Raw genomic sequence first — 10,914 nt, 5'->3', positions numbered from 1 at the left:
AATATAATAGAATCAAGGACATAGAAAGGGAGTGGACTGACAATTCTGGGGAGAAAGGGGTGTGGGAGGTGCGGGAAGAGACTGGACAAAAATTGCACACCTTTGGATGAGGACAGGGTGGGGCGGTAAGGGCAGAGGGTGGGGTGGGAACCTAGTGGAGGGAAGTTACGGGGGAAAAAAAGAACAACTGTAATAATTCGAACAATAAAGATTTAATAAAAATTTTAAAAAAGAACAACAGAAATCTGACAGAACCATTCTTGTGTCTAGAAGTGCTGGGTCTTCTTGATTTAAAATCATGTCAGTGGGTGTGACAGATGCTACTGGCTCAATTCCTAGGAAAGAAAGATTACCTAGAGGGGGTGTCCCGGGAGGGCATAGAGGGTGTGATTAGTTAGGATTATAGGTTTAGGAATGTAGTTTCCCAACTCAACAAACAGTCTGCCTAGGTTTTTCAACGAATTGTGCCTTTGAGATGCAATACTGCATAATGTTAGAATTTGGATTTTGGAGCTAGAGGTGAATTCACATCACAGATTCACTGCTTCCTGGCAGTGTGACCTTGGACGAGTTGCCAACCTCTGTGAGGCTATTTCTTCATCTATAAAATGTGAACGATGATACCTACATCACTGGGTTTTGGTGCATTAAATGTGATCACGCATGTAAAATACCTAGCACTATGCCTGTTATTGATCAAGTTAGTCCTTCTCAAATCTTGAGTAACAAATTGGCTGCATGTGTGGAACCAAGTTTTTTCTCTGATGTTGTCAAAATTAGCTTCTTTTCCCCTGTTTTGTGTTTTGCCAAGTCACTCCCTGCCTGTTTTAACCTGAGTTGCCTTTCTTGATTCTCAGAGCCATTTTGAAAGCAGGGGTAAGTGCCCCAGGCTCCCTGCAGTACTTGCGGGGTGCAGATCCTGTCCGGTGTGCCTGGAGGAGGGGTTGTAGGAAGATCAGTCCGTCTGGTGCTCTCTGGCCAAGCTGGTGCTTACTCAGAGGTGTAGTGAGCAGGGGATGATAAAATCCGATTTTCTCCATCTCCTCCCACAATGCAGTCTTGTAACACTTAATTAATTGGTTTTGAATATGAAGCAGGGAGGAAATGATGCCATTTCTTTGTTTAAAAGTGAAACCCTAAGCTTGCCTTGTGGCAGCTGATTATTTCATCATGGGACCATGGAAAGTATTTTCATTTGAGCACACATCACCCTGTTCCATGACTGAAGCCACAGATTTTTATATAAAGAGCCAGAGAGTAAATATTTTAGGCTTTGTGGCCATAGAGTCTCAATTTAGCTCTGCTGTTGTGTGAAAGCAGCCACAGACAGAACACAAACGAATGAGTGTGGCTGTGCTCCAGCAAAATCTTATTTACGCAAACAGGTGGCAGGCTTACAGGCTGAATGGGCCTGTTGGCTTTTGTCTGCCAACCGCTGTTACAGACGTTGGAGAGGCAGCGAGAACAATGGTGAGAGCATGCGCACTGGAGCTGGGTACGTGCGGACCCCAGCCCTGCTAATTTCTGCTTTGCACTTGGGTGAGTCCCTTAATAAGGGGCAGGAGTATCGGCTCATTGGGCTTTCATGAGAATCCAGGGAGACGGTGTCTCTGAAGAATGGGGCTCAGGGCTGGCACTTGGTGAATATCAGCTGCTATTACTTGTTCCCCCTTGACTTGGCTAGTCCCCTGATTTGGGGTGTGTGTGTGTGTGGGGGGGGAACTGTTGGGAATGATTTTAGGCACATTGAAGGCTAATGCTACTTGGGAGTTTATTTGCTTGTTTATTTTTCTAGCATGAGGTCTAAATGAAAAAAAAATATGTGGCCTTCTCTAGCTGCTGAGAAGGTCATTGGTGTTGCCCAGTGCTGTAGCTTTCACAGCTGAGTAGGTAAACAGTGCAGCTAAGTGGAACCAGTTGGACAAGTCAAGCCAAAAATAAAGATAAGGTTAAATATCGACTTCATTAGACTCAGCTTGCTTTTCAGCTTTTATAACAAAGACTAAGCTGGTTGATGGGGAAGGGCGTGAGCAGTAAATGCCACCTACTCAAGGACTTGCAGTTCATTCTTTAGCAAAGCTTTCCCAAACAGCCACCTGCTCTGTGCCTGGCAGGGTGCTAGGTTCACTCTCATCCTGCAAGAGCACACAGACTAGTAAAGGGGAGTAGAAGGATAATCCCAACACAGGCAGAGGGGGACTATGGCTGCTCACTGCCTAACCCAGCAATGCCAGATTTCTCCAGCTTTCTCTGGTCTGTGTCCTGGCTCTGCCCTCTCCACCAAGATTCCCGCCCCCACCTCCCAGTCCTGCCCTTTGCTCCGGCCTGGGCAGGTTCCACAGCCTCCTTACATTCTGAACTCATTTGTCCATTCATTCATTAACAAAGTATTTGTGTGTGTATTATGTGCCAGCAAATAAGACAAGGTCCCTGTTCTCACAGATCTTAAGGGCTAGTTGAAGAAATACAATTTTTCATAAAATAATGCTATGGGAGTGAGCAATATTGCTCTATGACGGTTAATAATTTTTTAAAAAAGAACTAGACAAGGAGGATTTCCATGGGCGTATCTGTGTATGTTTGTGCACATATGGGTTATTTTATACATATCTGGGAGCAAAATGTACATACATACTGCTCCTTCTGTTCCATTCTCTTCCCTGTCCATTGTGATTCCTTCATCAGTTCAAGTAATTATGACTTAAGTAATTATGTGGGAAATATTAACATATCAGTACACACAAAAAATACAGTTAGGTTAAGAAAAACTAGAGTTCCCTCCTGCTCCCCCCCACCAACCCAGGGAAATATAGTTTTCATTTCAACTTCATGTCACATTGTAAATTTTGTTGCAGTATTTTTCCCTTTCCCTTAGGATTTCTTTTCTTCTTCCATCCACTTTAAAAAAAGCGTTTAATATCTCTTGTAAAGTTTGAAAGAATGAACATTCATATGCTCTTTACCTGGATTCACCAGTTGTTAACATTGTTTCATTTGCTTTTTTTCCCTCTCTCTACATATTTAATTTTTTATTTTGCTGAACCATTTGACAATAAATTGCAGACATCATGACACTTCACCCCTAAATATTTTAGCATGCACCTCCTAGAATATGCTAAATAGCTTTCTTTTCTAGCCATAAAAGCATTACCATACTAAAGAAACTTAACACTGATACAATAATAATATCTAATATGTAGTAAGTATTCGAATTTCCTAATAGTCTCAAAAAAGTCCTTTTTGACTGTTTCTTTTAAATCCATTCAAGGATCATGCACTGCATTTAGTTCTCCTGTCTCTAAACCCCTTAGCCTAGAACTCTTTTTCTCCCCCCTTTCATAATATTAACAGTTTTGAAGAATCCAGGCCAGCTGTCTTGTAGAATGTTCCAAATACAGAGTTGTCCAGTTGTTTCATTGCTATAAGATTCAGGTTAAACATTTTAGGGAGAATACAACTTAGGGGATACTTGTCCTTCCCATTAAATCACAATCAGGAATAGAATTTGTTTGTCCTACTATTGGTATGGTAACTTTGATCTCTTGTTAAAAGTGGTATTGGTCAGATCTTCTCATCTGCGGCTCTCCTCCTCCACCCTATGTAATTGATAAATAATCTTCAAGGTGCTACTTTGAGAACTGTGAATATATCTTGTTCCCCAACAACTCTTCACCCAATGATTTCAGCATCCATGAATGATCTTTGCTGAATCAAATATCACATTGGTGGTTGCAAGATGATGTTTTTCTAATTCTATCATTCCATCTACTTTTATTAGCTGGCATTTTTCTGTGAAGAAGAGCCCTTCCCACATTTTTTTTGTCTTAGCATTCTTATGGACTCATGAATTCTTTCTTTATTCATTATCATCCATTACTATCGTTTGAACTAAGAATATTTTAAATTGAGGCATGATTTACACATAGTGAAATGTGTAGCTATTAAGTGTACAATTGATTAGTTTTCACAAATGCACATGCTCATGTAACTGCCGCCCTGTCAAGTTGAGAACATATCTATCACTACAAAAAGTTTCCTTTGGCCTCTTCCCAGTCATCACCTTCACCCCCTTCTTGCCCAAGTACCACTGATCTGATTTCTTCATTATTCTCTTTTATGTTTAAATTGCCCCAAATGTTGGTAATGAAAACCACATCTAGTAGGTGTTGTCTGCGTCCATCTATCATGTCCCCCTTAACCTTCAGGCACTTTCAACACGGTGTTTTGTTTTATTCTTTCTAACAGCTGAAAATACCCCATGGCATGGTTACTAGTTTAATCATTTCTCCACTAGTAAACTTTGGGATATTTCCTTCTTTATCCTGTTAAGAAAATGTGCAGCAAACATCTTGGAACACATTCTTCCACCACTTTTGTGTTTTTGTAGGCTAGAGCTTTCTTTTTTTGGGTCAAAGAGTATGAACATTTAAATTTTTTGTTGATATTGCCAAATTCTTCCCTTCCCTTAAAAAGCCATGTTAATTAAGTTTCCACAAACAGTTCTGGTTTTCCCCGCAGCCTTACCAACATTGATTTTTATCTGTCTGTGTGTTTATGGTGGTGCAGAGTTTGGATTTGGACTTCTCCTTGAGAAAGGCAAACACCCAAACCATAGAGTCTCCTTTTTTGGTTCCAAGTCCAGTTTGATTTGTGTAGAAATGAAATCTCTCTTCAAAGGAGAGGTTAAACCAAAGGAGAAATGTTTGCTATTCAGTGTCAGAAATTCGCTGTCATTCAATGTCACATTCACCATTACCACCAACTTTTGGCAGAGGGTCTTCTTATTGTTTTTATTCTGTTTTAACCGACAGGAGAGATTAATGAGGGGAGGGTGTATGTGAATGGGATGATGGATGACATTGCCTCCAGGGCTTCCAGTCCTCAGTCTTTATAAAACTTGGTTCAGAGTGACTGCTCTGTATGTCTACTCTTAAATAACGATTGGAACGGATTTTTATTTTGCAGTGAACTTGATGAGTCTACATTTGGGCTAACAGGCTTATCATAACTTAACAGGCTTATCATAACTTACGTGTGTGTGTGTGTGTGTGTGTGTGTGTGTGTGTGATCACTCCCTTACATCAGCTAGTAAACAAAGACTTTCTTTTTTTATGTTAAATATTGAACTTCAAGTTAAACACATTTGTGGATGACTTATAACTATTTTTTCTTTTTTCAGGTTGAGGAAGTTGTTTGAAAGCTATTGTCTCTTTGGTAAAGTTATCTATGTTGACTTTCTTTATAGGTATTTGAAGCTGTGATTTCGTGGATCAATTATGAGAAAGAAACTCGTTTAGAGCACATGGCAAAGCTGATGGAACATGTCCGTCTTCCTCTTCTACCTAGGGATTACCTAGTCCAGGTGAGTCCTGTGTGAAGAACAAGCCTCTAGGGTTGGTATGGGTTACCCTGGTTGTCTGGAGTGGTTGAGGAGTTTTCTGGGTCTTCTATACAGGTTGAGGGCATCAACCCATTGAGTTAAGTGTGAGGTGTGGTAGCATAAGAGCATTGGCTTGAAAATAAGACATTTAGGTTTCAGTCCCTGCTCTACTATTTGTTAGCTAGGAGTTTTTATTTAACCTCTTAAAGTTTTCATTTCTTCTTCTATAGAAGGGACATTATAACAGAGCCCAACAGGGTTGTTGTGGGACCAAAGGAGTTGTAAATATGTAAGTTAGGTGTTTAGCATGGAGCAGGGTCAAATAAATGTTCAGTAAGTTAGTTCAATATTGTAGAGGACCAATCAGAAGGGTCATTTCCATAATGTTGCTTTGTTCCCTTTTGCCTTAGCTTTAGGCCACTTGGGGCCCAATTTGGGATTGATAAACCAACTCTCACAGGTGCCTGGAATGCATATTGCATCTACCTCCTCTGAAAACAGGGTGCCATATGTTTTCTCATTTAATTCTTATAATAACCCCTGAGCAGAGATTATAACCCCCTTTGTTACAAATTTTGGCCTTGAAGCTTAAGAGGTTGGATTTATCTGGAGTCACCAGCTGGTGGAAGACAGGGTAGGATTCAAATCCAAGCCTGTCTGGCTCTACCTCACACACCTTGCACTAAGCAGGCCGCCACCTTTAATGCTCTCTATTCTGTTTATCTATTACATGACTTATTTTGTACAGCAAATGACATTACATACTCTTACAAGTAGGAGAGTTTAGAACTTAAATATATGAATGAAATGAAATTCCACGTCAGTAAGCCAGCCCTCAGCTATCCCTGACAAGTCTCTGGAAGGAATGGAAAGCGTGAAGGAAAGATAAGAGGATGCTCAGCAATCCAGGAACCTAGCTCTGTCACTTCTCAGCAGTTTCACACCGGAGAAATACTCAGCCTTTCTCAACCTCAGTGTTCTCCTCTGGTAAAAATGGCACCTGCCTATGCAGGATTATTTGGGGATAGAATGAAACCATCCATGTGAAGCCTGCCGCCGTGCTCAGTGAATCCAGCTGAAATATGTCGTCACCAACACTTGTAAAGTCCTCAGCTCATGACACTGTAGTCCATAGGCCTCATGTCAGGGAAATGCCATCTGAACTCTTAACCTCAGCCCTCTTCTCAGGTGCTGAGCCCTGCATTCTGCACTTTGAATGGTACCACTGCCACCTGGTGGCAGCATATTCTTCCTGAGGAAAGGTCCCCTAAGCAGAGGGACTGAACCTGCCAGAGCTCCTAGTGTCAATCAAACCTCCCACTGTCCAGTGGGAAATTTATCAAAGGTAGAAGTGGACGTTTGGCCTCCAGCACAGTCTTGCTTCCACAGGGAGGAAGGACAGCCTGTGGTCCTGGGTTCCAGAGGAAGCTCAAGGGGCCTTAGAGACCCCTAGTCACATCCTCCAGCAGGTGTCCACAACCAGAACTTAACAAAGACATTAGGACATAGTTCCCGGGTTAGTATGGCAGAGTAGCGTTCAGATCTGGAGAAGGGGTCAGAGGCAATGGGCATGAGAACTGTTGTGTAAGACCTCCTTTTAAAAGGGCTCTTTTCAGAACACCTCTGGAGGAAGAGGATATTTCAGGAACACTCATTTGACCTTGAAACTTCAAATTGGTGTTTCCCACTGGGGATGGCTGATGGTTGAGGAGGAGGAGGAGAAAGGGAAAGCCCTGGGAAGACCTGCACCCACACAGCCTTTCTCATGGAGGTGTTTCCTTGTTTGTTTGTTTTTAATAGGTAACATTTATTAGGCTTTCATTAAACCTTTAAAAATATTGTCCTAAGTATGTAACATGCTATATCTCTAAAATAAGCTTTTATTGTGGTAAAATATATAACATAAAATTCATCATTTAAACCATTTTAAGTAGATAATTTAGTGGTATAAATTTCATTCACCATGCCGTACAACCATCACCATATCCATTTCTACAACTTTTTCATCATCCAAAATTGAAAGTCTGTACCCATGAAGCACGAATTCTCTAGGGGAGCTTTTCATGCAAGCTGAATGAGTTCTTTGGGAGAAATGCTATTTATGCATTTCCCTTTCCTCCCAAGGTTTTTTAGAGCTTCTCTCGCAACCTTTTACTTTTTTTAACTGACCCTAAAAGTTTATGATCTGTCTCAACCTGGTTCAGTCCCTCAGTGGGAGGGTGAAAAAACCTTCCCAGAAGACAGAGTGTTTTTGAAAATATTCTTGGGATTCATCTCTGGGGAAGGAAGTTCCCAGAGGTGACAGAGGCCCTGTCTTACTAATCCTTCTTTCCCTGCCAGATCCAATGCTGCCCAGCAGGTGATGGCGCTGGCCACATTTCCACTCCTTGTTCAGGTGGGGACCTACGAGAGGCTCAGTCAGGCCTGTGCATGATCAGCTTGAGGTGGAGATAATTGAGATGGGGAGGCCCTTCTTGTTCTCTAACTGGACTTGAGCACCTCAGGGTCAGAACCATTATGTTGTTCATCCTGGGGTCTAGTACTAGGCTGCCCAACTGGAATCATTCTCAATCAGTTAGCTGTTGAATGGAATTGACCTTTCCCAACAGATTCCAAGCACTTCAGCAAAGGAAACATGAAGTGGCCTCTGGAGACCACACTGCCCCCTTTAGATATGCCACATAGCAGTCTGATCTGGACCAAACGGTAGAGGTTTGAGAGAGCACCAGACTGATTTCATCCTTGGCCTTGCTCAGGAAACATGTAGGCTAATTTTTGCTGAGCACCTGCTTAGGTCCGTAACTCTGGAATAAGAGGCAAGGAAGCTATTGGGGTCCAAGGTGAGATCAGTAGGTGGGACTTTTGTGCAGGACATTTTTTCTACTCTTATATCTCTGCTCCAATAGAGGGTGCCTCACTGGCCAGTTTTATCCTGAGGATTTCACTTAAGAATATGGATATGAATTCTTCTTCTTGATAGTCAAGTTGTTTTATTTCATGCTTCCAAAGATTGGCTGGTGGATCCCACCCTCTTCCTCTTCCTCACTTTCCTCCTCTCAAATGTTTGACCATTTGCCATAAACATTGTGATACATTGAAATCAGGTGGAATGTGGAAAAAGGCTTTCAGGACAACTAATTGTCTTTGTTTTACATAATCTCATTTTAAGCTTCAAAACAAACAAATGAAGACACAATTAGGTTGTGGGTTATTTTAATATGCCAATTTTACAGATGAGAAAACTGAGGATAAGAATTAAGTGGTAGAGCTGTAATTTTTATCCTTGTTGGTTTGATGCCTGAGTTTAATCACTTATTCCACAGTACTCTTGAAATGCAGGAGGTGACCTCCAAGTTGGAACTCTGTAGACCTTTCTCTTGAGGTCTGAGATGAGGTGCTGTGAGAATGAATAAGTGTGGGAGTATGGAATGACTCAGCCTGGGGTGACAGCATGGCAGATTTGGCCAGGCTCTGCTCCTGGATCACCTGTGGTTTGTTACCTCTAGACAGTTGAAGAAGAAGCTTTGATAAAGAATAATAATACCTGTAAGGACTTCCTCATCGAAGCCATGAAATATCATCTGCTCCCTCTGGATCAGAGACTCTTGATTAAGAACCCCAGGACCAAGCCCAGGACTCCAGTCAGTTTACCCAAGGTAAGTCCCAGCCCAGTCACTGCCAAGAGTTGGGACTGCGTCCAGGGAAAGTGGCCTTCTCTTCCTGCCTCCAAGTCTTTCCTCATCCATGGCTGCCCTGCACCTTGGTTGCATTAGGATCAAAGAGATGGAGTCTGCTGGTTCCTCTTGAATCTGCTGGTACCTTTCTCTTCTGGGCTCTTCCTTTCTTAAGAGTTTCAAGGTAATCTCTGATGTCACCAGGGCAGATTGAGAATACCTCAAAGCCCTTCCCTCTACCCTTCTCTTGTTTCACACCATGGTTTGGGCTACATTGCTTTTGAAAGCAGAATGGCTGTATAGGTTTTGACTTAGTGATGGCCACAACAATCCTCTTTCTAGGCCCTTCTTTGAGTCAGAACAGTTCTAGTCTGGTTCCTTCCATTACCACAGAGTCATAAAGGACAGTTAGGGCTGCCAGAGGGGAGAAGGGGCTCAAGAAGTCTGATAGGTAATGAAGCAGGGAATAGAAATGAGACCTTGTGTGGTGCAGGAGGGGGCAGCCAGGGGAAGGAAAAGGTGAACATAGGAGGGGACCCCATGATCAAGAGTCTGTGTAGGGCCCTGAATGCTTTGCCTCCCTGCAAGTCTCCTCCTTTCTCTGGTCCTCAGGTTCCTCATTTGTCAAATGAAAGATGCTGCACTAGATGGTCTCTAACATCCCTTCAGGGTTGGCATCGAGTAGCCTTCCTAGGATCCTAACATACGGCTGAGTGTGGGAAGGTTCCAGCCAGCCCAGGAGGTCCCTTAGAGTTTAGGAGAAGTGTGCTGTGGGGGAAGAAGAGGGGAAAGAGAATGGTGTGGGCTACTCCCCAGAGGGAGAGCAGGAGCTGGGTCCTTTGTCTTGAGGCTTTTATCTCTCTCCTGTAGGCAGGAATATTAGGGGAGGTTTCAGGGGAGGGCTTCAGCAGAATATTCGCCAGTTTTTTAGGTGTGCTCCCTTAGGGCCATGGTTTCCACTGATTGGTCAGAGTCAAGGCAGAGGTCTTTAGTCATTGCAGCTGGTCCTGGTGTCGCCCACCAGGTTTTGCAGCTTCTCTGGGTCTGGAACTGAACTACAATTGAGGCCTAGATGTTATCTCTAGGGAGGTGACCTGTATCTGCTGTAAAGTGCTCTGCCAGCTTGTTCAGCTCTGTCTCAGCTTCCCTATTCCACTTGTCTGGCCCACTGGCCTGCCACAAACCAGCTAATACGGTGGAACCAGTGTTTGACTTGAATCTTTCTCACCCTCCAAACCTGTTCTCTGAACCCATGACAACCTGCACCTTGGTTCACCATTGTAAACCTGAGATTGTGTATGTACCTGTCTACCTCCTCTGTCTAGTGCTGGTTACAAGGGGCAGCCACAGGGCAAGGGCCTTGGTCTGAGTGGCCACTTGCCTTACTGCGTATTGACTATCTTTTGTTTTATTTTGTTGAAATATCTCCCTCAGGCTTCTTCATATTTTTCAAAAGGAAAAAACTTATTAATGATAGGAATATGTGCTCATTTTAGATTATTAAAAGGATACTGCAATTTTGAAATGAAATTTTAAAATCTCCTGAAATCCCTCCACTCAGAGGCAATCACTGTGATCATTTTGGTGAATTTTCTTTCAGACATATCTCTGTGCACTTATTCACAAATAGATAAAAATGTACACTTTTAGATAAATGGACTTGCTACATATAGATTAAAATCTTTTTTCCTCCTACTCAACCATATTCTATAGACTGCTTTAACTGTGTCATCACTAGAGTTAAAATCAGCATATAAATTGTGATAGGTACATGGTATTTAATTATATTTATGTACCATTATTTGTTTAACTGTCCTGTATTGATGGATTTGCAGATATTTCTGTTATTAAATATTATAA

The 10,914-nt window shown here is 42.3% G+C and overlaps 1 protein-coding gene across 1 annotated transcript in view; it reads left to right on the top strand.

The window, feature by feature from the left end:
- KLHL3 (kelch like family member 3) overlaps positions 1 to 10,914 on the top strand; it is a 107,022-nt gene that overhangs the window by 58,146 nt on the left and 37,962 nt on the right. Inside the window, 2 exon segments of the mRNA XM_006753494.2 lie at positions 5,246 to 5,362; positions 8,887 to 9,036. Of these exon segments, the coding sequence (XP_006753557.1) occupies positions 5,246 to 5,362; positions 8,887 to 9,036 (267 nt within the window).

Source organism: Myotis davidii, unplaced genomic scaffold, assembly GCF_000327345.1.
Source record: "Myotis davidii unplaced genomic scaffold, ASM32734v1 scaffold1112, whole genome shotgun sequence".
In the NCBI taxonomy this organism is placed as follows: Eukaryota; Metazoa; Chordata; class Mammalia; order Chiroptera; family Vespertilionidae; genus Myotis; species Myotis davidii.
Note: the sequence above shows the minus strand (reverse complement) of the source record. Positions and strands in the feature narration are given on the sequence as shown.